This window comes from Neovison vison, chromosome 1 (genome assembly GCF_020171115.1).
Source record: "Neovison vison isolate M4711 chromosome 1, ASM_NN_V1, whole genome shotgun sequence".
In the NCBI taxonomy this organism is placed as follows: Eukaryota; Metazoa; Chordata; class Mammalia; order Carnivora; family Mustelidae; genus Neogale; species Neogale vison.
The window spans coordinates 86060395-86085766 of record NC_058091.1 but is presented as its reverse complement, the minus strand read 5'-3'; the positions used below and the strand labels follow the sequence as shown (position 1 = coordinate 86085766).

General features: G+C 55.8%; 2 protein-coding genes across 2 annotated transcripts; both read left to right on the top strand.

Moving 5' to 3' along the window:
* The first annotated feature begins 2601 nt into the window (after positions 1-2601).
* On the top strand, positions 2602-8989 carry KCNK16 (potassium two pore domain channel subfamily K member 16). The gene is made up of 5 exons (XM_044237106.1): positions 2602-2814; positions 5870-5984; positions 7256-7422; positions 8288-8453; positions 8766-8989. Exons 1-5 carry the CDS (start codon positions 2602-2604, stop codon positions 8987-8989), a joined length of 885 nt encoding a protein of 294 aa, XP_044093041.1.
* A 1785-nt stretch (positions 8990-10774) lies between these two features.
* KCNK17 (potassium two pore domain channel subfamily K member 17) lies at positions 10775-24810 on the top strand. The gene is made up of 8 exons (XM_044237095.1): positions 10775-11047; positions 14040-14154; positions 18725-18885; positions 19245-19419; positions 21797-21799; positions 23075-23134; positions 23175-23246; positions 24012-24810. The coding sequence occupies exons 1-8, from the start codon at positions 10775-10777 to the stop codon at positions 24320-24322; spliced, it is 1170 nt and encodes a 389-aa protein (XP_044093030.1). The 3' UTR covers positions 24323-24810.
* The last annotated feature ends 562 nt before the right edge of the window (positions 24811-25372 follow it).

Here is a 25372-nt window from a genome sequence, read left to right as displayed (position 1 = left end):
AAGGACACAAGGTGGCTTGGCAGGGCCAGTCCTCTGTGTGAGGGGGGTAGTGGGGCCCGCTGCCGCTGAGGCCTCTGTGGGGACAGAGCGGCTTTACCCCACACCTCCACAGCATGCTCCACACTCATCCAATTGGCCAGAAGTGGGTCACATGGCCGCCCCGGCTGCTAGGGAGCCCCGGGCACCATCCATCCTCTGATCCCCTCCCCATTTCTGTGCCCGTCTTCTCCTCTTTAATTTGCTTCATGATGTGGTCTGCCTATCACCTGGGCCTCCATAGACCGTCCTCAGGCTACAGGAGCCGTGCTGCCTGCTGCAACCGGCGGGTGTGGGATTATGAAAGCCCAGCTCCCCTGCCTCCACCTGTGACTCGCAGGGTGTGCATTCCCCACCAGGGCTCTCCGGGAACCAGGCGGAGCTGGGACTATGGTCCCTTGTGTGGCCCCACCTGCCCTACATTCTTATCGGTCCTCCCCTAGTCCGCTGTTCACACACAAATCCTGCTCTCAGGGCTGCTCCCAGAGACCCCGATGAAGAGCCTGGGGAGCAGGTTTATCATGATGGGTTGGACGGATCACGCTCCATTGCCTGGAGCCGACATGCACACACACACATGGGGCTCTGTTAGCTGGGAGGGAGGGAAAGGGTGCGGGCGGAGGCTCGTGTTGTCCACTGCCCCAGCTCATCAGACAAAACATGAGCAGGGAACTTGATTCTCACACAGGGCCAGTGCGAAGGTACAACGGTGCGGCTGCTTGGGGAAAACAGTCTGGCCCTTCTCAGAAAGTTCGAGTGACCCCACGACCAGTACTCCACTCCTGGAGACATGAAAACATACATCCTCACAAACACTTGTCCACGAATATTCGTGGCAGCATCATTCATAAGAGCTGAGAAGTAGAAACAACTCAAATATCTATCAGCTGACGCATGGATAAATAAAATTCTCTTCTCTGTCCTACGGAAAAGGACACAGCTCTAAAGAAGGACGAAGTCCTGAGATGCGTGCCATGGCACGGATGAACCATGAAAACACCAAACCAAGAGGCCAGACACAAGAAGCCCCATGTGGTATCATAGCACGTCTATGAAATGTCCACAGCAGAGAAACCCAGACAGAAAGCAGATGGATGGCTGCCTGAGGCTGAGGGGGCAAGCTGGGTGGATGGGGAGGATAGCTAAGAGGGGATAGGGAATTGGGGACATAGCAGGATTCTGAGCATACTAAAAGCCATTCAACTGTATACTTTAAAAGTGTGAATGAAGGGCACGTCGGTGGCTCAGTCTGTTAAGTGTCTGCCTCCGGCTCAGGTCATAATCCCAGGGTCCTGGAATCAAGTCCCACATCTGGCTCCTTGCTCAGTGGGGAGCCTGCTTCTCCCTCTTCAGCTGCCCTTCCCCCTCCTCATACTCTCTCTCTCTCTCAAATAAATAATAAAATCTTTTTAAAAAATAACAAACGTGTGAATGATACAGTATGTGAATTCTATCTCAATAAAGTTATTGCAAATACACACACAAGCAAAGAAGAGAAAAAGAGGAAAACACCCTCAATTCCACTCCCCTGAGAGAATCCTGTGAACATCTCCGGTCAGGATATACTTCGAGCTTCTTTTTTGTTCATGCATACATCTTGCCGTTGTGGTATGCTCTGAAGGCAACCTGCTGAAGAACTTCAGGCACGGAAAACCATCAGCAAACACTATGAAGCAAGTGTGTCCAACTGCTTAGGAACATCAACCCCAATACCGCTCCTGATCGAGCCTGTTATGTGTCTATTTGCTTTGCCCTGATTTGTCACCGAGTTTACTTACCCTCGGGTTTCCCCAGTAGGCAGGTCAATCCTCCCAGCCCCTTTCTGTAGCCAGGGCAACTGAGCACAAGGAAGAGTCACACCCATCCCGATTTATTTTTTTGTAAGGTTTTATTTATTTATTTAGTTAGTTAGTTAGTTATTTGAGAAAGAGAGACAGCATGAGTGGGAGGTGCAAAGGGGGAGGGAGAAATAGAATCTCAAGCAGATTCCATGCTAAAGAGGGAGCCTGATGCGGGGCTCGATCCCAGGACCCTGAAAGCATGACCTGAGCTGAAACTAAGAGTCAGATGCTCAAATGACTGAACAATCCAGGTGCTCTTCCCCCACCAACATCCTGATTTTTTCCCAGCTTGGGGCCTGAAGCTTTATGGATGAAAAACTGGGGGCTGCATAGGGTGCCCCTTCAGACCAGGGCAGAACAAGGGGGAAGCATTTGATTTGGTCCAGAAGTACCCATCCAACCTAGAGGCCAAGGACAAGGCAAGATGACCTCAGGAGGACCCTATAGGTCTCTTTGAGGGGTCCATGCCACTGACTTGTGCTCTGCATGGTGGAAAAAAAAAAAAAAAGGCTGGTTGGGGGTGGCAGGCCTGTTTGCACTGGAGGCACTTAGCGCAGCCAAGCTGAGCCGCACTGTTCAAACAGACTCCCCGGCCTCTAGACAGCTGTGCTGAGGAGGACGAGAAGAGCAACGCAGGCAGGAGGCTGGGCACGGGTCCCTGCGCACGTTCCACCTCTCCTCCGACAGGCAGCCCCCCAGGCTCCAGCAGCGTCCTGGCCACACCATGCCCCGAGCCGGGCTCTGCAGCTGCTGGGGAGGCCGGGTGCTGCCCCTGCTGCTGGCCTATGTCTGCTACCTGCTGCTCGGCGCCACTGTCTTCCAGCTGCTGGAGAAGCAGGCGGAGGCTCAGTCCAGAGACCAGTTCCAGTTTGAGAAGCTGCGCTTCCTGGAGAACTACACCTGCCTGGACCAGCAGGCCCTGGAGCAGTTTGTACAGGTGAAGGGGAGAGGCTGGTATGGGATGGCGGGCGGAGTGCGGGTTCTCATGGCAGGTCCAGAGCTGCCCCCCAGGGGCCAGTGCCCTGTTCAGACGCAGTGCATGCCGGCTGAGCCCTGGGCTGGGTTCTGGCCCCAGGTCCAGAACCAGATTGCCGTGCCGCATTGAGCCAGCTGCTTCCACCCGCTGGCCCCAAACGTCCTCCTCTACAAGGTGAGGAGAATGACCTCATGTGAGCTCCAGACCTTTACAGCAAATCAAAAGCACCTTTTTAAGCTGACACTCGTGGCATAAACGTGAACTGCGTGTCAGTGTTATCAACATAGCAAATTCCCTTCTCCCACACTCTGCCCTTCCCCTCTCCCAACGGCATGGCTGCTAATTCTGCTGTCCTCTCCCTGCTCACACCCGTGAGGGCTGACCACACGTGAGGGCTGTGGGGGCGGGAGACACAAAGATAGATGGGGAGCCGGGGCCAGGGAGACAGCCCCAGCAAGATGTCCTTAGGGGGAGGTCTCTGGTGGCAGAGCTGTTCCCTCCACCTGACCTGGGCCCCTTCTGCTTCCCTGCACAAACTCTGGGGCCCCAGCACCCTCTCATCAAGAAGCAAGGCAAAATCACAGTGAACGCCTTGGAGACCAGGGGGCCCCGTGAATGACAATACCCACCACGAAGGAACAAGCCGAGTGCAGAGTCATCACAAAGACAAATGACACTTAGTGGGCTTGCCAAAAACAGTGGGGAATCTGATGGGGTCAGAGCAGTCAAGATGCATCCTCTGGAGCCGAGCATTTTGTATGTGTTTCCTCATAACAACCTATTACCATCACTGTCTCCAGTCAGCAGGTGGAAACTGAGGCAGAGAGGGGTGGAGTGTTGGCAAGACTGCAGGGTGAGTGATAGAGACAGATCTCACCCTAGGCCAGATGCTCTTACCATACAAATTAGCATAAGAGCGGGATTGGGGGCCGGTAGAATAGGGCCTAGAGCAGCGGTTCCTCAAGTGTGGACCAGATGTGACTGCATCACATGGGAGAGTCCTTTGGAAATTCCAGCAACGGCACCTGGCCCCAGACCCTTGGAATCAGCAGCTCTGGGGGCAGCCCAGCAACCTGTCCTTCATCAGTCCTCCAGACCATGCCCATACCCTCAAGATGGAGATGAGATGACATAGAAGATAATGGGTGGGCTGAGTGGTCAGAGAGAACGTTCTGGAGATGTGAGACCCCTGTCCACATCTTGCTCCCAGGAAATGAGGATTCTTTGCTCTCCGGCAGTATAGGCCTGGGGCCATGGCACCCCTGTGGGGCTGAGAAGGGCTCTGGAGCCTCCCAAGACCTTGGGGGATAACGCAGAAGCCCCGGAGTCCATGACACCCCCTCCTCCCTCAGCCTAGGATTAGAGGCGAAACCTAGGAGCCAGAGGGTGCTCCTGGATTGGAAGCCGGGATCTAACTAGCCCTGTAAACAGAGGTGGGAGACAATAGGCTTGATGGTAGCCCCAGCTGCTGATTAATGACACCCCGCTCTGGCCTCCTCAGGGGAACCAGGATACCCCTGTCCTCAGCTTCCTGGGGAGGGAGCGTCAGTTGCCAGGGATGCCCGGCTGACAGGAAGAACGCTGGTCTAGAATTCCAGAACACATATTACTGGTACAATCACGAGAGGAAAAAGCTGTTAGCAGCACCAGAAGCTGTATTAGAGACTCCTCCATAGGGAAAAGGCCTGGCCCGGTGTCACAGGACTCATGTCTGACTTTCCCAACTACACGTGGGTTCTTAGAGAAAAATGGAAGGTTGCACTCGGGGCCCCACCCTCAGTACCCTCACCAAATCAAGGCCTCTTCCCCAGTAGGATGGAGATCTTCAGGTTGGCCGTGGGAGACAGCTGGGCCCAGGGCAAGTGCTGCTCCCAAGGGGGAGGGTCTCCAGGGAGCTAGCATGTTCCAGAATGTTCCTTCCTGGCCTCTCGGGGTGTGTGGGAAAGGGAGGGAGACCAAAGTCCACATTCGAAGAGACCAGTTCTGCCAAAGTGAAGAAAAGCAGACAGCCTGTGTCATGACTCCCAGACTGGCCCAGCCAACCAGGGCCACCCCACCCTGGCAGGGAGCACGCTCGTGCAGCCAGTGGGGAAAAGGTTCTCACGGGAACTAGAGGCTGGAGTTGCCCTTCCCCCACTGCCTCCTCCTGCTTTGGGGGCTCTATCAAGTGGCAAGGCGGTGTTGCTGCCTGGGACAATGCACGGTGACAGGATGGGACTGGGGGACAAACTGGAGAGGGACCCCTAACCATCTCCAAGAGGCCAGGGCCTAGGGACGCAGGGGCTTTGGTTGAGCCCACAAGCCTTCAGGTTGTGTAACACACTCAACACACATGCACACACATGCAACTTGGAGAACCCATGCACGTCGCAGGCATACAACACACCACCCAGAAACATTGCTACACACCAGACCTTTGCCCAGGCCTCTGATGGAATGTCCCTTATCCGTAGTCCCAGGCTGGGAGTCACTAGGGGGCAGCAAAGAGCAAAGCCGCCCCCTCACCTGGAAGTTCGGAGAACACAGGATTCTAGGTCTCCATCATACACTCTGTTGGGAGGGCAGACCCATGGTTTTCCTGTGGTCCCCCAAACCCCACATTGCCCAGTAAGCCCTTCTGGAAGCATCTGACCTGAAGTCGTCCCATTGTCCTCACAACACACCTACACCTCACCCTCTTGGCCATTGGCAGCATCTCCCATGTGGCGCACCCCGTAACCACCCTCTGCCTCCTTAGGCCCCATCTCCCCTTCCCCAGCCCATATTTAAGCTCACGTGGCAGTCAGCCCTGGCCCATGGAACAAGCCGTGGATTTGGAATTCAATGACCCTTGACAAGTCATTTATTTAGCTACTCAGCCGGAGCCCTGGTTTCCTTTCCTACAAAATGAAAGCAAGAGCCTCTAAGAATATCATTAAATGAGATAACAGGAAAGCACCCTGCTTGTCCACCAGCTGATGCCTCTACTGCCTCCACCTCCGACCCCATCCCAACCTCCCCTCCCCGGCCACAACAGGTCATCATGGAAGCCTGGGTGAAGGGTGTGAACCCCAAGGGCAACTCCACCAACCCCAGCAACTGGGACTTTGGCAGCAGCTTCTTCTTCGCAGGCACAGTTGTCACCACCATAGGTAAAGGGTTGGGGTGGGGAAGGGCTTCCCCAAAGCCCCTGTCTTGGTTTGGGTTCCCCAGAGCAGAGGCTGAGACCAGGATATGGTTTGTCTAAGAGATGACGCCAGGAAGCATGAGCAGAGAGGTGGGAAGGCCAGGCAGGAGAGGAGAAAATGCAGCAAAGTTCGCATTGAAGTGCAGGGTCCCAGGGAGGGCCACTGGCCTCCCTTCCACCTGAACCCTCTCAGAGGCCAGGCAGAGCTCAGCCTCAGAGGGTCGCTGAGGAAGCAGGGCTATTTACCTACCAGCTCCTGCCCTCGCTGGATAAGAGCTGATCCCAGATCAGCTCTCCAGGATTTGGAACTTGCCCATACACCCAGCATACTCTCAGGTAGAGAGAAATGCAGGGACTCGGGATTCAGAGCCACCTGTGTATATAGAAACCATGCCCCTCCCCCCAGCTGCAGGGGATGCCCCAGGTGTTCTGACGGGACAGGCCACCCAACAGCACCTGCCTAGCACCTACCCCCTCACCTAGAAAACCCACACCACCTCTCCCAAGGAAACCCCAGACCTCCCATATCCATGGTCTCCCCATCCATTCAATTAAGTTCAATTCCACTCACCTTCCTTGACCTCAGGGGACAACTGTAGCAGAAGGAGTGGGGGGTGGGTAGGGAGGGTACAGACTTGGATCAGATCCAGGCTCAGCCCTCAAGGAGCTTCTAATCCAAGGAAGAGGAATGAGATAAGCACCCAAAAAACAATAGTACAAGGCAAAGTAGATAATTAGACAGGAATGACACAAAGCACTATAAGGAATCACTCCTAGTAGGGAGGAAGATGGTGGCAGTCAAGAGGGCCTCCTAGAGACAGTGTCCTTGGAGATGTGCCTTTCAAACACAAGCAGATTTTTTTTTAATGATTTTATTTATTTATTTGACAGACAGATATCACAGGCAGGCAGAGAGAGAGGAAGGGAAGCAGGTTCCCTGCTGAGCAGAAAGTCCGATGCGGGGCTCGATCCCAGGACCCTGGGATTATGACCTGAACCGAAGGCAGAGGCTTTAACCCACTGAGCCACCCAGGCGCCCCCACAAGCAGAATTCTTACAAAGAGAGATCATTCTAGTGGGGTGGGGGGGGTGGGTGGCGGCAGAGAGAATGTTCTTGGGACCAGAGGAGCTTCCCCTCCACCCCCAGAGGTAGTGGAACACCACCTCTGCTCCAGTCCATGGGGGAGGCCATTCTGAACTCTCCTCCATATTTGCACACTCCTCCTCCCCCTGCAGGATATGGTAACCTGGCACCCAGCACGGAAGCAGGCCAGGTCTTCTGCGTCTTCTACGCCCTGGTGGGCATCCCACTCAACGTGGTCTTCCTCAACCACCTGGGCGCAGGCCTGCATGGCCACCTGGCTACCCTGGAGAGGTGGGAGGAGCAGCCCAGGCGCTCCCAGGTAGGGCCCCTTCCCACTTCCAGCCCCGCCGCAATGGGATCAGTTACAGGGTGAAAACGGAGGTTGACACCAAGATACAGTTTGACAGGCAAGGTCTTAAGGGTCGATGCCTGTGGAAGAAAGGGACCTGCAGAGGGAGAAGGTGAATTGTGATTGGGCTGGAATGAAGACTTGGACAGCTCCTCCCGGAGTTCGGCATTGTATGTGTGGCCATCGGAGTTGGCCCCACAGGGGGCTGAATTGGCCAGGGGTTTATTCCCTGGTGTCCATCAGGCACAGGGTGGCCTTCCTGGGAAGGGTGTGCCCTTAAGCCAGGCAGTCCTCTGTAGCCAAGGGCCACCTCCAAAGAACTGAGAGCTGGAGGCCACTGGCTGAAGGCTGGTCAACAAGGTTTTCTTTGCAGGGGGATCTGGGTGGCACATCCTTGCGGTCATCACAGAGCTCCAGCACCTCCCCTTGTGGTTGAAAATAGGCTCCAGGCCACCCAGCACACCCCCAGTGCCCACCAGCTTGGCCAGCATGCAAAGCCAGGTGCATGAAGGAGAGCCAAGGTGCAAAGGAGTCTGGGATAGTTCAGATCAGAGTCCCCGTGGGCCTATCCAAGTGTGATCTCTAGGCCCAGAGGAGTCTCCAGAGTCCAGCCTGACCCACTAATGAAATCCCTCTGACCAAATATTTCCGCGGCCTGGGCAAGAGCGCACACACACAGTACAACCCCTACCCCAAAGGTCTGCAGGCAAGGAAGGGACATAGCTGTGGTCTAGCTCCACTCCCAGATTTGTGTCCGCCCACTCCCCCCACACCCTCAAATACACAGTCCTGGGGCCTTCCAAGTAGACTGAGAGGCAGACTCTCTCTCTCCCAGCTGCTGCAGATCCTTGGCCTGGCTCTGTTCCTGACCCTGGGGACGCTGGTCATTCTCATCTTCCCGCCCATGGTCTTCAGCCATGTGGAGGGCTGGAGCTTTGGGGAAGGCTTCTACTTCGCCTTCATCACTCTCAGCACCATTGGCTTCGGGGACTATGTTGTCGGTGAGAACAAGGCGGTCACATAGCTCAGGGTGGGGGCCACGGGGATTCAGGGGATGGGGAGATGTCTGCAAGTGGTAACCATTGAGCATCAGATCGTCCCTGGGTATCCGGGGGAGACCAGCGGTTTGTGAGGCTGCTGAGGATTCTAACAGGCTTAGACATCTGCGGCCTGGGACACATGACCCTTTCCCCTGGGGAACCCCACTATAGATCCTTGTTATGGAGAGACCAGCAGGGACCCCTATGGAACCTGGGGTGATGGGGATTGTGCCCTCGGATCCCTGGCATGTATCATGTCTCGTTCCCTGCCAGGCACAGACCCCAGCAAGCATTACATCTCTGTGTACCGGAGCCTGGCCGCCCTTTGGATCCTCCTGGGCCTGGCATGGCTGGCGCTGATCCTCCCACTAGGCCCTCTGCTTCTGCACAGGTGCTCCCAGCTCTGGCTGCTCAGCAGGGGACTCAGCCTCAAGGACCGGGGAGCCCCCGAGATGGATGGGCTCCCCAGACCTCAGAAGATCCCCATCTCTGCGTGAGGTCTCCAGGGGCTTCAGGAGCCCTTCCCACTTCCCCGACCCTTGTATGCCTTCCGGGCTTCCTGTTCTGTGTCCTTTCCCATTCTCTTCCTAGCCAGGGCTGGTCTCAGGAGCTCTCCAGAGAGCAAAGGAGATGGGTTGTCCAAGCAAGTCACTGCAAGGAGATGTAGGACACGATGAAGGACAGATGTGTGTGGAGTGAGATGTGCATCGTTGTCCCAAAGCTCCTCCCCCAAACATGACCTGGCAAAGTCGAATCCAGATATGGGTCACTCTGGCCAAGTCCCCATCATGCCCTCCCTGCATTTCCCCCCACCACCCATCCAGGAGACTTAATCCAGTACAGCAGACAAAGGGTGACTTTATTTTCACCTCACGTGATACATGCACAATGAGCATTTGCCTGCGCGTCCGGCAGAGTGCCGGACAAGCAGAGACGCCCCGACCCAGTGCCCCAAATGGGGTAGGGGGGTATGACAAGAGCCCATAGGAATGGTTGGCAGGGACCATCAAGGAGAGAGGCTGGGCAGGGACTTTGGAGCACCTTCTGCAAACACAGTATCTGCCCTCAGGAAGCCAGAAGCTGCTTCTCCAACATGCCAGCAACCCTTGCCTAGAGGTCTGGAGCCAGCTGTCCTTCAACAAGGAGGAGCTCTTGGATGTCCCACCTACCTTCTGGAGTATGGCCTCCCCTGACTCCTCAGGGCACCCCTTAGCCTCATCACCCCTTCTGAGTGCCTGTCCTAAGAGCTTTCCAAACACAGCCTGGGAAAACAGGGAACCAGCAAATCCCAAGAGATCCCCAGGAAACGAGCTCCATGGAGGATTGGCCTCCTTCGGGAATGTGCTCTGCAGCCCTGACCTTTCTCCTGCCAGACTGTGACATCTCTGGCCAGAAGGAGAGGAGAGATTGAGACCAGTCCATCTAAAGTCCAACTTCATCAAGGACTCCAACCTCTGCCCCTACATCTGCCACCAAGGAAGGTCCATAAGTGTCCAGGGGCTCTGGACAGGACTGAGGCAAGGCTGTGACACAGAGAAGGCTCCAGGTGGGACACACAGGGAAGGATCTACAGCAGCAAGAGAGACCCAAGTTATAGGGCAGGACTTCCTAATATGGAGAAGATGCCTGAGAAACGAAGACCCCCAGGGGACTCCTTACATACCCTGCACCCTTCCTCCAGGAAAGGAGTAAGGGGGCCTCTTCTGAATCAGGGAACCGACAAGCCCACTAGTGAAGGATCCTCTTGCCTCCCAAGTTTATAGACAAGTGGGGATCAACTGGGGTCCCTCACCTTTGGGTACACAACAGAAAGAAGAGTGTTACAAGAGATCCAGGGAGACTCCACAGGCGTCAAGTCCTTGGTGATAGTCCCAGGGTCCAAGAACTTGGGCTGGGGCCCTAAGGCAATAAACTTGGCTTCTACTTTCTCTTCCTCCAACGTGCAGTCTCCAGGAGTCTCTCTCACTGCTCCCTACAGTAGGACAGCTGGGGCCCCTGGGCCCCTTCATTCTCAGTGCCTGTGGTCACCCCAAGTCCTCCCCTTCTCCCTGAGCTAGGCCTGGGTGGGGAGCACTCCACGCACACTCAAGGCGGGGCCAGATGCCCCACATCTCCGGCTTCATTTTGTCCCTGGGATTGGATCCCTGGCCGGGGCGGGGCCGGGCTGTCCCATTCCCCAGCAAGCCTCCTCTGCTGAGAAAACTGGCCACAGGCAGGCGTCGACCGAGGAGAGGACCAGCCGAGAAGTCCCTAGCCCTTTCTTTCCACCTCAGTCCCGGCCCATGGCTCCAGGCCCAGGGCTCCCTGCCCCTCTGGCTCTGTGCAGACCCCGCGACCCGGCGGCGGCTGGCTACAGGGCGCCGGCGTGCGCGGTACCGGGCACCGTGCTCCTGTTGCTCGCCTACCTGGCTTACCTGGGGCTGGGCACCGGCGTGTTCTGGGTGCTGGAGAGCCCCGCGGCGCGCGATTCCAGCGCGAGGTTCCAGCGCGACAAGTGGGCGCTGCTGCAGAACTTCACGTGCCTGGACGGTCCGGCGCTGGACTCGCTGATCCGGGTCAGGGGCAAGCGGGGCGGGCGAGCGGGGGGGGCGAGCGGGGGGGGGGCACGGCGGGGGCGAGGGGACACGCCCTGGCTGCGGCCCGGGCCCGGCCGCGAGCACTGAGGGCACAGAGAGGCGGACGGGGTTGAGGCGGGCAGCCCGGGGCGGGCGGGGGCAGGAGGGTCTGGCTGGAGCGCTGCGAAACGCGCGGCTGCGGCTGCGGCGGCTGGAAGAGGGCGCGGCACGCCGTCAGTCCCCCTCTGGGGCCGAGAGGGCACGACCTGTCCCACGGAGAGGGTTGCCAGGCCCAACACCGGAATTTGAGCGTGGGGACCGCAGGGGGCGCGCCGACTCGGGGCCGGGGCCGGGGCCGGCAGGGCCTGCCGGGTGCGTCCGCAGCGGGGCCCGGTGATCGCAGGGCGGGGGAGGTGGCGGGGCGAGGGTCCCAGCAGACCCGCACCGCAGGGGTCGCACCGCACGCCAAGGATGGAAGGCCAGGCCTGAGCCCTTGCGCAGAGTGCAAACATGCGAACTGGGAGCGAGGAGGGCAGGGGGCGACGAGCACTGTCTGAGGATGCGCTGAATGGGAGTCGGGGTGGGAAAGGTTCAGGGCGCACTTGTCCCAGCTGGTGAGTGGCATGGGGACGGGAGCCGGAAGTGCGCAGACCCGCTCTGAGAGAAGCAGAGACAGACACGGGAGCAATCTTTGACTGATCCCGCTCTATGCCGGGTCTTTGGACTCAGGGACTGGACGTGTCCGGGCCACGCACTACTGAGCGGCTGGGGGACCCAGCAGGGCGTGGGCGAGGGGGAAGGCACAGGAGGGTTCCTGAGAAAGAGGGGGCATTGCAGATGGATGGAGGTCCCCTTCCATTCCGGGCAGGCCACACCAGACTGGGACCCGCCTAGAATTGGGTGCTTTAACGTCCTGGGACCTCCCTTGGTCTGGGGACACAAACGTGTCCCCGGACCAAGCCCCAAAAGCCCGCCCGTTTTCCCGCAGTCTCAGCGCCGCCACCATCCAGGCAGGGTCTGAGTCCCAGGGCTGCCAATCCAAAGCCAGTTCCCAGGAGGTCGCAGGGAAACGTTTCTGGGTGGGAAGTAACCAGGCATTGGAGCAGTGGTAGAGTCCTGAGGCCTTGCACTGGGCTGATTGGGCAGCGGAAGGACTGTCTCTGCTAAAGACCTGTTGTCGCACAACCGCTACACTTTCACAAATACAGCGGCACTGCCTGGTCCCCTATGCTGGGGACCCCTATGCTAAGGGCAGCACCCCCTTAGCAGAGGTGGGGGGCCTCCCTTACCTGCCGCATGGGCCCAAAGAGGCTGACAGTGATGGCAATGATAGCAGGGAGTGCTTCTGTGGAGCACTGGCTGTGTGCCAAGCATTGTTCCAGGCAATTAATTCCTATTTACTTCTTCCATCCTCACCTACCTAACCAGTAGGTACCATTTCATCATCCCATTTTCAAGATGAAGAAACTGAGACTCAAAGAGGTTAAATACAACTATATGGCTGCATAGCCAGGGAGCTGGGCCTGTTAACCACCAAGATGGGGTTCAGTGCAGATCTGTGGGAGGGGTTCCCCAAAGCTCCCACAGGGCCTTCATCTCCTTACCTTCCCCTTCAGCCCCTCTGCTCCCCTCTGCTACTTCACCCCGCCTCAAGCATCCCGTGGCTTCCATCATCCCCAAGATAAGGATTGGGCGTCTCCAGCCCAGACCTCCCCCTGAGTACCAACAGATACAGGCAGCTTCCCCAGATTCCCCCAACGTAAGAGCAAGCAGCCTGCCTCCTCCCAGCCCTGCGCCTCCATCTATTCCAAATCTCTGTCTTTGGCCCCACGTCCACACACTCTCACAGCGGTCCTGAAGGCTTTCCCCACTACCCACACCAAATGGGGCTTCTGAGTATCTCCTTTCTGTTCCTCCTGGGCCACTCAGGGCCAGGGTGCAGGCGACTTGGTCCTGCAAGTGTCTCTCCGCTTCTGGCCTGCTGGTCACCATCCATTCATTCACCTCTGCTGCCAGCTGCCAGGGAACACACAAACCAGATCTTGCTTCTTCTTTGCTGGGTGAACTTGGGAGAGGCCTGCTGCCCCATCCCTGGCATGGCATAGCCAGGCATGTCCTGGTTCCCAACGGCCTTTCTGTCTCCCTGTACTAGATCCCAGCTACAGTCCTGCCTCGCAGGCTCTGCCCCTGCTGTCCCATCTCCCTGAATGTCCTTCCATCGGGAGCAGTCCCTTTTGACCCTCAAAGAAGGCCCGACTAAAACATCACCCATTCCATGAAGTCTTCTGCCCCTACCCCCATCAGAATGAACACCTTTCCTCTCTGCATTCCTATATTCCTATTATTATATTTGTAACCATGACGATCATGGCAACCTCTCGCATTTACCATACACCGAATACCTCATTTAACCCCCACACAACTCTGTGAAGGAGGTGATATTAGCATTCCCATTTTACAGAAAGTAAACTGAGGCCTAGAGAAGTTGGGTATCTTGTCCAGGATCATGCAGCTCTACGGCCTTAATGCCCAAAGCATTAAGGGGAATCTGCACTGTATTAGTTAAGTCTGTCCCCGTCCCCCTGAGGAATGAGGGCCTGGTTCTTACATCTCCAGGTCCCCTAAGACACCAGGTATCCTGTCTGGCACTGCTTGTTGCAAGGATTGGGCAAGCAGGGGAGGGGGGAACAAATGGCCTTCTTTAAGCTGGTGAGACACCCTGAGCTGACCTGGGCTCTAGGGCAAAGAAGGGAAGAAGCTGTCCCCATTGCCCCTGCACCCGGGGAGGCCCTGGGTGGCGGGAAACAGCCTCCTTGCCCTGGAAGGGCTGAGATCGAAGAGTGGTTGTGAGGATTGTCCATGAGTGTTTGTGTGTGGGGGGGGGTATGTGCGCACACTCATGCACATGTATTCATGCACACACGTGTATATGTTTGGAGGAAGGGGCCCAGTTGCCCCCAGAGCCTAGTGGTCACTGCAGCCTCTCCCCCAGGGCATCATCCAAGCGTACCAAAATGGGGACATTGTCCTTGACAACACCACCAGCATGGGGCGCTGGGAGTTCATGGGCTCCTTCTTCTTTTCCGTGTCCACCGTCACCACCATTGGTAAGAGTGGATGGGGCTGGGGAGGCTGGTCTCCCCTTACAGGATGGGGGACAGGGGACCAGTGCCTTTTGGAGGGGTCCCTAGGGCCCCATGACTCCAAGTGTAGCTGGCCCTTGCAGTGTGGCCACTGCCTATGGGCAGAATCCCCTTGGATCTGTGGAATCCGATCCTGCATTTCACCACAGTTTCCCCGAGGCTTGTGCACAACACTCAAGTTTAAGAGGCACTTCCCTGGAGGGTTCTGCCTCACACAACCTCTCGGGAAGCAGAGGGTCACCCCTGTGCAGCAGTAAAATTGCCTCTTGGCTTTATAAGTGTCCCAAGCCAAGCCCACCCAACACGGAGCCCAGGGGTGGAGGCGGGGGACAAGGGAAAATTGGGAAGGAAGGAGGGGTAGAAATCCATAAAGAGCCTTTCCACACCCTGTTCTCAGCATTGGGAAAATGTGGCCATTCCTGGAGGCCTCACCCCAGCTTCTCACCAGCACCCCCAACCATCTCCAAGCCCCTTTCTCCCTCTCTCTCTCCCGTTTCCCTAGCCCTGCCTTCAGGAGGGCAAAGGTAGAACTTGTTCTGGGATGTTAGATAGGATAAGAGAAAAGCAGCCTAGGTCCCTCCAGCTCTGAAACCCAGGAAATAACTCAAGTCCAGAGTCCCAAGTTCGGGGGTGGGGGTGGGGGGAAGAATGGTCACCTCGCCCTGCATGACACTGGACATACCACCAGGTGGCAGGCTAACACCACTGCTGGCCAGGGCCACCTCCACACCTCCACCAGCTCTGGGCCAGCCAGGATCCTCTCCCCAGCAACCAGTGTCCCAACTTCTGTCCTCCCCAGACCAGACCAGCGCCAAGCAGGAAAACCCAGACGATTCTCCATCTAGTTTAAACCAGCAAATACTACTTGGAAGCAGGTCTCAGGGCTCTTCTCCACCTTGAGGCAAACATGCTTGGTAGGGGACCTCTCAGACTCCACGAACCCTGTGACTCTGGAAGGACTAGCCAAGATGGCATTTATTCCTCTTTACACCCCCTGGGCCTAATACAAGGCCCCGCATACAATGAGCACCCAACAAACACTGACACGTTAATGAATTCCAAAAATACCCATTCTACCTGCATTCCTTGAGTCCCAGGGCTGGAGGGAACTCCTTGAGTTCCAGGGGATTTGGGGGCTCTGTGGGAAGCCCTCCCAATTGTATGGGGGTCTTTATTCTCTAAACCCTGCACCTCCTACATCCTTTGCCTTAGGCCTGGGACTTTGGCCCACCGAATTCCGAATTCTGAATTTAGCAGCCTGTCCCTTCCTCTTTACTCAGCCTGAGCCAGCTCTCTCTGAAGGGAAGGAGGGCAGGGGAAGGGGGAGCCCACCCCACACTGCACATACAGTCGACTTGTTGTGGGGGCTCTTTTACAACTGAGATTTCATTTTGTCCATATGACCTCACCTCCAAGGACAGGACTTATTATTTTCATGTCACAGAAGAGGAAACTGAGGCACGCAGAATTTGCTCAGTTTCTCCAAGGTCACCTAACAGTGAACAGCAGAGGTGGAATTTTGAAACCTAGCTGCAGGACAATATTGCTCTTTTCAGTACTGTAAGCCTTGAGAAGGTTTACAAGATAGAGTGGGAATTCTAAACAACAGGAAGAAAGAGGAGACTATTCTGCGACGGACAGTAGGGAAGCTCATGACCCTGGGATTCTGACCACGCACGCACGAGCACAAGGAGGGGATGCAGAGAGAGGAGGAGGAGGGCAGAGACAGGAAACAGGTACCTATGGAACCCTCCACAGGAAAAGGAAGGAATAATCTGAGAGATACAGCAGAGGACTGCCTCCTTGGGGTCCCTCGGGCCTTGAGTCCAGCACCCTGTAAGGGCTGTTACTTTCCAAGACCCAAAATGAAATAGGGTCTGACAGGGCCTTGAACACTTCTAGACCAGCCAGACGGGCCTGAGCCCTCACATTGCCCATCGCCTATGAACTGCATCCCTGGCTTGCTCATCCGTTCACTCATCCAGCCATGCAGTAGCTGTGGGAGCCCGACATTTCTGGGGAAACGATGATGAGAGGAAACTGGCAAGTTCCCGCCCTTGGGGGATGGACATTCTAGTGCAAGAGGACACCCAAGAAACAAACAGATACATAGACAATATTCAGGGAGTGAGAGGTGCTTCAAGAAAAATAATGCCAGGTAAGGGGGTCTGATAGTGATAGGGACTATTGTATATGAAGTGGCTATCAAAGGCCTTGCTGGGACAGTAAACTTGAAGCAGAGACATGAGCAAAATAAAGGAGAAAGCCATGTGAATACCTGGGGAAGCAAATGCAAGGGCCCTGAGTTAGGAGTGTGGTTGGTGGGCTTGGACAACAGGAAGGAGGACGAGGTGACTGGAAGGTGTTGGAAATGAAGGCTGACTTTGGACAAGGTGCAGGGCAGCCACACAAGACCTTCTCAGGATGTCCTGGGGCTGGACTAGCAATGGGAAAGAGGTGACAGGTGGGAGGCCTGCTGAAATGGGAGGTGGCTTAGCTGGAGTGGTGGTCACCAAGCATGGAACAGGCAAGTGCAGCTTCAGTGGTGTCCGCTGATTGTGCTGACCTAGGGCTGGCTGAGAAGGACGGGAAGGAGAAAATTCACTTAATGTCAGTCTGAGAAAGGTGGGAGCTTCATGGGAGTGGGGAGGGTCCTCCCAGATTTGGAATCCAAGTGCCACCATTCCATGGGTTAGAAAGACCCCCAGGGACAGAGGGTACTTGGGGTGGGGCCACAGTTAGAGGAGGGGGGTCAGGAAGGAGTCAGGCAGGGAGGTTTACTGAGCCACTTACCTCTCCCTGGATGCCCAGAGAGAGTTCCCTTCTTTAGGTGAGGGATCCTAGAAAGACCAAAAGATGGAGGATGCTTGCGGCTCTAGAGGTGGCTGCTGATGTCCTCAGACCAGTGGAGTTGGGTCACCATCCATTCATTCACAAAACAAACATCCGTTTAGCACCATCTGCATGCTAGATGCTTAACACACCTCCATTGCCTCCTTTTGTCCCATAGCACACTGCGAGGTACATGTCCACCTCCCCACCTTACAGACAAGGACACAGAAGCTCAGAAAGGTCAAGCTGCTTGCCCAAGGTCCCACAGTCTTCAAGGGCTAGAGCTGAGTTTCAAACCCAGGAAGCACCTCTGATTCCAAAACCTGTGTCCTAGATGAGTGCATGCTTTGGCTACTCTTGAGACTATGACGTCTGAGACCCCTCAGTAAGGGGAGGCATGTGAGAGTGCTGACCCAGTCGGGGGGCGCGGGGAGGCCAGGCAGGGTGCAAGACAGCTGTTCATCTATTTACTCATTCATTCCTGTATCATTCATTCATTCATTCATTCTGAATCGTTCAATACACATTCGGTGAGCACCTACGGGGTATCAGATCCTGGGCCAGTTGCTGAGAATATAAAGCTGATTATGACTCAGCCCGTGCTTTTGAGGGGCTTATGAACTTTGAGGATGGCAGGCTTAGAAACAAGTCGTTCTCATACAGCGGGTTACCCTCCAAGCTGCCAGAGTGCTGGGGGAGCCGCTTCAAGGGGGCCGCCATCGACAGGCAAGGAGGGATGCAGACTCTTGGTAGAGAGAGAGTCATGCTCAGAACACAGAGGCACAAAGGAGTCTGGGGGTTCAGCAGGGCAGGAGAATGGCCGGAACTGGGAAAGTGGGGGACCAGATGAGCTTGGAGATAGGCTGGATGAGACTTTGGGCTTTCCTCAGCAGACTTGAGAAATGATGACAGCTCGTAACCTGGGAAACGATAGAATAAGGCTCGCGTTTCAAACAAGATAGGACAGTGGTGCTGACCAAGAAGTGGGGGAACAGAGCTGACGGGGAAGGAATGCCCAGACTGATGGACTCCCTTGGGGAACACCTCCCCATCCCTTATCTTCATGACAAAGAAGATAGACAACCTCCACCTCCCCCAGGGCACCTGGTGGTCCGTCCACCACCTCTCACCCCTGAGGGCTCGGAGGGAAGCCCAGGTGTGTTAGTGAGGGCCCTCTGGAAATCAGGTATCAAGACAGAATCAGATGTACAAGAGATACATCGGAGGAAGGGAAGGAGGTCTTTGAAGGATGAAGAAGGAGCCAGAGGCAAAGATGGTGGGAGCCCTCATAGCCCCAGCTAAATGAGCCAGGGACACCCAGCCTGGGGGCCGTGCCCAGAAGCAGGAGCCTGGAGGCAACAGGGAGGAGGCTGGAATGGTGTCTGTCCCTGAGGGGCAGGATCTGGAAGCTTCACAATCTTCTGTGTCCCTGTCCACATCCTTCTGTCTGTCCACAGAGCGGGAAATGAAGGGAGAGAAGGGAGTTTCGCACACACTGCTGAGCCTCCTGGAGCTTCCGTTTTCCAGTCTATAAAACATGGGGCGTCGTCTCCACTTGGAAGGCTGGTTGTGAGGGGGCACTGAGGGAAAGCAGGCACAGTCGTGGCCAGTAAATACGAGCTGCTGAGTTTGGAGGGGGTGGGAGTGAGGGTCCCTGGGGATGGAAGGGGCCCCTGAGGTGCCTCCGTCTTGCCTCACTCAGGCTATGGGAACCTGAGCCCCCGAACGATGGCTGCCCGCCTTTTCTGCATCTTCTTTGCTCTCCTGGGGATCCCGCTCAACCTCGTGGTGCTCAACCGACTGGGGCATCTCATGCAGCGGGGAGTGCAGCGGTGTGCCCGCAGGCTGGGCGGCGCCTGGCAGGTGAAGGGGCTGTGGGAGTAAGGGGAAGGGTGGGTTACTTCCAGGATGAGCTAGGTCCTGGGAATCGGGGGCCCAGGGGAGCTGGGGTTACTTATGGGAAACAGGGTTCCTGGGGGGGAGGAAGTGGTGGGATTGGAGGCCACTGCCCAGAAGGGTACAAGCCAGCCAAGATCTTGCCCGGGAACCTGGAGAACTTAGGGTAGGTGGAGGGACCCCAAGGGCAGCGCCTTCCTCCCGGCAGGGGCTGTTCATCCTGCTTCCAGCTCAGGACCACTCCCCACCCCCACCCCAGGCTGACTGTTCCCCCCAGCACTGGCTAGAGGCCACACGGGGGGCCGGGGTTCTCTGTGCACCCACAGGACCCAACCAAAGCTCCGTGGCTGGTGGGCGCCGGCGCCCTCCTCTCCGGCCTCCCGCTGTTCCTGCTGCTGCCCCCCCTGCTCTTCTGCCACGTGGAGGGCTGGAGCTACGTGGAGAGCTTCTACTTCGCCTTCATCACCCTCAGCACCGTGGGCTTCGGCGACTATGTGATTGGTGAGAGCGCCCTGCAGGCGATGGGAGGGCGGCCTGGATACTCGGCTGCCCTGCGTCCCCTCCCCGCTCCGCCGGCTGGCCCTCACTGTGCACCAGGCCCCGTGGGGGCTCGCGGGCTCAAAGTCCAGAGGACTGGATCCTTGGCGAGTTCAACCTGCTCTGTCGTGCCATGAGTCAAGGTCCAGCTAAAAAGGGACACCTGGAGTTTGACCCCAGGGCTTGGGGCTGGCTGTAAGTCACACTGCCAGCCTTCTTGGAAATGTCAGAGGCTCAGCTATTGTTATGAGCTCCCGCCAAGTTAGGGGAGTCCCTGACCTCCCTCCCTCACCCTTCCTAGTTCCAGAGTCTGTCCTCCCCACTTCACCCTGCCCCATGAAATGCCAAGATTCCCACCCTCCCGGGGAGAGGGGCCGTATGTTCCACACCACAGACTGCAGAGACTAGAAGACTTGGGAAATGCCAGTACCACCCTCCCACCCCCACCGGCCTCCACCGGAATACAATTAGTGTATTCCACTTGAATGCCCAGCAAAGAAGGGCTGTGTGGTCCAGAAGGCCCAAGGTGAGGTTCAATCAATGGGCAAGGTGAGTGGCCCAGAGGCCACTGGCCTTGCATAATAAAGCTGAGGCAGGTGCCCAGCAGGTGGCGGTGGAGGGACATTCTGTGGGGCGGCAGGGATGACTGGGCCCTCCACGCAGCCTCATTGGCCCCCTCTGCTGCCTCCATCCTGCCCTCCCCCCCAGGTTCACCACAGGAGCAGTGACCACTGGTACCACCAGCACTCTGGTCGCAAGGGACTCTGCTCCCTCCCTCAGATCCCTGGCCCTCAGTGAGGGAGGAGGCCCTGTTCTTCCCATCTTTAGAGTCCTGAACCCAGCCTAGAATACTGAAATGAGGTCTTACAAAAGTAACAAGCAGCTAGCTCATCAAGGGACCTAGAGTGACAGTTGTTACACGTATTTTCCTGAGAAGGAAGCAGAAGCTCAGAGAGGCCAAGCCATTTGCCTGAGACTGCACAGCTAGCTCAAATTCTGATCCGTGGACTCCCAAGCTCATACTCTTTCCAAACCACCTCACACATCCCCTCTCTGGGCCTTAGTGTTCCTACGTATAAAATGGGGGACCTGGCTAGGTGATGGCCTCCTCACCTGTGTGCAGGCCCCTTCCCTGAACCTCTCCTTCCTTAGGTAGAAGGGTCCTGTGTCAGAGGCCGGCCACATTCTGTCCCTTCCTGATATCCTCCATCCTGGGAGGAAGCCTGTTGCTCTGGAAGGAAATCTTTGAGAAGATTTCCTCCAGCCGGGTACAGTCCCATTCCTATCCTCAAAGTGAAGAGATGTGTCTGAGGAGAGCTGAGCTTGGTCCCACTGGCTCCCAGGACCACATCTAACCCCGAACAGCTCAGAGAGCAATTCTTGGATCTGTCCTCTCTTCTCTGTTCCCACTGCCATCTCCTTAGACCAGGCAGGGCTATTATTATATGGCTGGTTACGTAGATTGGGCAATGCACAACCCTAAGGGGTTGCCATTCACACAGAGCACAATGGAACAGCACCCATGGATTTGTGCAGCCTATATCTATGTCCCCCCGCCTTGGCCCTTGGGGCCTTTAAAATTGACAGGTGCTATCACGTCACCTAGCCAGCTCCTCTAAAAACCTTCAGTGTTTTCCCATAGACTTAGGATAGAGTCCAAACTCCATGCCTTGGCCTGTGAGGGCCCCCTGAGTGGCTAAGCCCTGCCTCTCTCTTTTCTCTGAGCCCTCCCTCTTCTACACTGCACTGGGGCCACCAGGGGTTCAGCTGGAACAGCCTCAGCCCCGGCCTGTGAGATGTGACAGGTCCTGCCTCCCTCACCACCAGAGCTCAGAGCATGAAACTCAGGATTTGCCCCAGTGGTAATCCTAAATCCAGGAGGCCTGCTGCTCTGAGGGTATCCAGTGCAAGGAAAGGGGAGGGAAAGTGGGACCAGGAGTCTTTGCTGCAGTCTTTTCATGCCTACTGATCAGCAGGTCCCCCAATGTTTGGTCCAGGGTGGGGATAGCTGAAAGCAGTCTCCCCTGGAATCTTGCCTAGAGAAGCCTCTATGGGGCTGAAGGGGCATCTCTGTGAGGACATCCTCAGGTGCCACAGTCCCCTGAGGCAGGGTGGGCAGGAGGAGGGGCAGCTCTCTGTAGACACAAACACCCTGGAAATGGGCCTCCAGCAGCATCAAGGGAGGGCCAGTGACATCCACAAGCCCTCTCTTCGGGAGCAAGGAGGGCTGATCAGGTCACTGCTTCCTGTGAGCCACCCTCAGGGGAGTGGCAGGGCCAGGGAGGCTGGAGTATGGGGCAAAGACTTCCCCGAGCGCCCTTCTACCGACATCCTGACTGAGGAGGTCTGGTTCCGATCCACAGGAGGAACTCTTCAAGGCCCCGGGGCAGACCACTCCCATGGAGGGGCACCAGGCAGAGCTGTCCCCTCCCCTACATCTCCAGACATTTGCCACTTGCTCTGATTCCTTCTGCAGCATAACAGTGCCTTCTGGCAACTGACCACATGGAGAAGCGTTGAGTGCCTCATCTGCAAGGAGAAACTGAGGCCCAGGGAGGGGAAAGGTCCTAGAGCAGGCAAGCCAACAGGACAGACTCCCAAGTCAGGACACCTGTGTTGCAGAATCTTCCACAGCTGAGTGGGGACATACCCCATTCCCACCTCTGCCCTATGTCTCTGTCTTCTCTGTCCTCCACGGACAAGGTCAAACCCTTTCCTTGGATGGAAATGCTGACGTCCATGATCTAGACTTGGGGTGCCCACTGTCCCTGTGTCAGCAACCACGGGGGTACTGTCTTCACAGCCACCCCTTTCTCCCCCGCAGGCTGTGGCCCGAGCAGCGCCCCAGTCCCAGCCGCCTGCTCCTGCCCGGCCTCATACCCCCACATCTCCCAATTGCATTTGCAATTCATTGGAGCGCCTTGCCAGCTGCCAGATCTCCCGCCACTTATGATTTCGGCTAAAACAATGAAATAAAAGGGGAGAAGGACACCTCCTCCCCTTGGTTGCCAGGAGCAAGCCGAACTGGTAGGTGGCAGGGGCGGAGAGCTGGCTCACTGCTGATCTCATTTGGGACCCGTCAGCGGAATCTTGGCCCCATAACCCAATCAGCTTAATCCAATCCTGACTCCTGCCAGGCGGTGAGGTGGGGTCCGGGGCTGCGGGCTCATTCCTGAGCTGGGGCCCAGGAGAGGGACCCGGGCTTGAATGACAGGAACGAAAGGCTACCTTGAGGGCAGCCAGACAGGATGGGGGTGGACAGAGGGGTGGGTGGAATGGGACATCAAGACAGAAAAAGATATTGAAGAAATAAGACAGATCTCACCCTTTGAACAAACCCGATCTGATAAGGGAATCAAGATAGACCCCTGGCTAAGAGGGAAAAATTAAGTTATGGAGCAGGCTAAGCCTCCCAGTGACCTCCATCTGTCCCTTCCCTCCACCTTATTGACCCAGTCCTGACTGTGTTGGGGGCACCCATGTCGGGGTCTAATGGTGAGTAAAACAATCACCCAACTACAGGTCACCTGTTATATGCCAGGCACATTGCTGAAAACCTTAGATATTTGGACCCAGTCCTGGAAGGTGGACCTCTTGTTTTCTCTATTTTATACATGAGGAAGCCAAGGCCCAGAGAGAATAAGCAGTTTACTCAGCAGAGCACAGGGGCTGGGAAAGAGTGTGACAAAGAAGGGCTCAGCCTCATCTCTGGGAGTGAGGGCTAGCTGAGATCTATCTGCAGGATGAGGGGAAGTCCGCTAGGCCAAAAGGAATGGGAAATGAAGAGCGCTGTGAGCAGGGAGGGCAGCATATGCAAAGGCCCTGGGGCAGGACTGATTGTTAGACGGAGAAAGGGGAAGTTCCAGAGTGACAAGCAGCACTCAGCAGGAAGAGGTGTGCAAATCAAGGCCAGAGGAGTAGATAAGGCCATTGGGAGAAGAGTTTATGATTTCATCCCAAAAGCCAGTGGCCTGGAGAATAATCATCTTCCCCATTTCCCAGGTGAAGAACATTCAGACAGATGAAGGTCATACAGCTAGGAAGAACTGAGGCAGGATACAAACTCCACTGGCTCCATCTGTTCTTCCTAAGGCTCCTGGCAAGTTGCCTCTGTTTAGATATGAGGAAACCAAACACAGAGACAGGCAAACAACAGAGAGGGCATTCGAATCTCTTGGAAGACTTATTAAAACACAGATTGTCGGGCCTGCCTCCAGAGTTTGCATTTGGTAGCTAGGGGGGCTTGACCATTTACATTTCTAGCAAACTCTCAGGTGATGCTGATGCTTCTGGTCCAGTGAATCCACTTTGAGAACCACTGGGATAGACCACAGAATCTGTCAGAAAGCCAAAGAGGAAACTGAGCTTCCAAACCCAAGGTGTCAACCCAGGGAGGCTTCTTAGAGGCCTACAGAGGTGGCCATAAGGCCAACAATCTCGAACTTGAACCTTGAACTTCCCTTATTCTGCTCATAGGCATCAAGCCATGTGTGTCTGTTTCTGTTTGATTATGACCTTCCAAGGCCTCCATCCTCTGACCTTGCCTCTCCCCACAGGGATGGACCCCTCCCGGAGGTACCCACTGTGGTACAAGAATACAGTGTCCCTATGGATCCTCTTTGGGATGGCATGGCTGGCCTTGATCATCAAACTCACCCTTTCCCTGCTGGAGACGCCAGGGAGATCTTATTCCTGTTACCACCACAGCTCCAAAGAGAACTTGCAGCCCCGAAGCTGGAGGCAGAGCCTGGATTGGGAGGCAGAACCCCGTTTACCACAGCCAGGTTGCCATCTGGAGGAGCCTATGGGAATCACACAGCATCCAGAACCCTCTACTCAGGTCTCATGCTGTGGAAAGGACAGCTAGTTCTACTCCAGTATGTGTTCATCTTCTTCCTCAGCACCAAGACCCCTGGTTTTAAGCTTAGTACATGACCACCCAGACTAAAGACTAAGTTCTTTTTAATCTCCCTTTGAGGCTATTTGCAGCTATATGATTAAATTCTGTCCAATAGAATCCACAGAGAAGTATCCTGTGTGACTTAATGACTGTGACTTTTCGCAGCAGGGAGATATGCTCCTCTTCACTGCTTCCTTTTTCTAGTTGGCTGCAATGCTGATACCATGGCTGGAGCTCTGGCAACCACATAGCACCATGAGGTTGAGACCATGTTTGAGATTGGTGATACAGTAAGACAGAAAGAACCTGGGTTCTTTCTATGGTGGATTGCAGAGCTACCACAAGTAAGATAGAAAGAGCTACCACAGTAAGAGAGAAAGAGCCCGGGTTCTTTCTATGGATGGTTGCAGAGCTACCACAACAAATCTGGACTGAATACCTTCAGACATCATTTATGTGAGAGAGAAATAAATGTCAGTCTTACTGACTATTGTATTGTTTGGACTTTTCTGTCACTCATAGCCGCAGTTAATTCTAATTGACATACATACCCAGAGATAAAGATAGCATCTGAGCCGGGAACATACACAGCAAGATGTTTGTTTCCCAGATGAGTTTGCCCAGGGCTCCGTGGTGGAAGGGATGGACTGAAGGCAGAAGTACAAGGCCTCCTCCACCTCCAGAGAACTTCTAGGTAAACTCACTAAAGATTTGCCGATCATTATCAGGGCTGAAATATCCAGCGGCAGCTGGTCCGAGTTCGGCTGCTGAATCCTTGCCCTAGGACTTTCTCACACCAGGAAGGGGTAGGGGGTGGGGAGCCAGGGGCAGGCCAGTGGGCTCCTCCTGCTTCACCCCGCCCCAGTGCATTTGAGGACTCCAATCACAGTTTGTGAAGCCAGGTAGGCTTTGTGGATGTAATTCACATGAGAGCATTTCTGACTCTCATGTAGGATGCTACTAAGGTGGCACACTCTCTATCACACTGAGGTCCCGGAGCCCAGCCAGGAGCCCCTG

Excerpts from the sequence above, each read along its gene's own strand:
- KCNK16 (XM_044237106.1), top strand. The coding sequence starts at position 2,602 with ATGCCCCGAGCCGGGCTCTGCAGCTGCTGGGGAGGCCGGGTGCTGCCC. Across the intron at positions 7,423-8,287 it reads AGCAGCCCAGGCGCTCCCAG|CTGCTGCAGATCCTTGGCCT; the intron begins GTAGGGCCCCTT and ends TCTCTCTCCCAG. Across the intron at positions 8,454-8,765 it reads CTTCGGGGACTATGTTGTCG|GCACAGACCCCAGCAAGCAT; the intron begins GTGAGAACAAGG and ends GTTCCCTGCCAG.
- KCNK17 (XM_044237095.1), top strand. The coding sequence starts at position 10,775 with ATGGCTCCAGGCCCAGGGCTCCCTGCCCCTCTGGCTCTGTGCAGACCC. Across the intron at positions 23,135-23,174 it reads AGCACAGGGGCTGGGAAAGA|GGCTAGCTGAGATCTATCTG; the intron begins GTGTGACAAAGA and ends TCTGGGAGTGAG. Across the intron at positions 23,247-24,011 it reads AATGGGAAATGAAGAGCGCT|GGATGGACCCCTCCCGGAGG; the intron begins GTGAGCAGGGAG and ends CTCTCCCCACAG.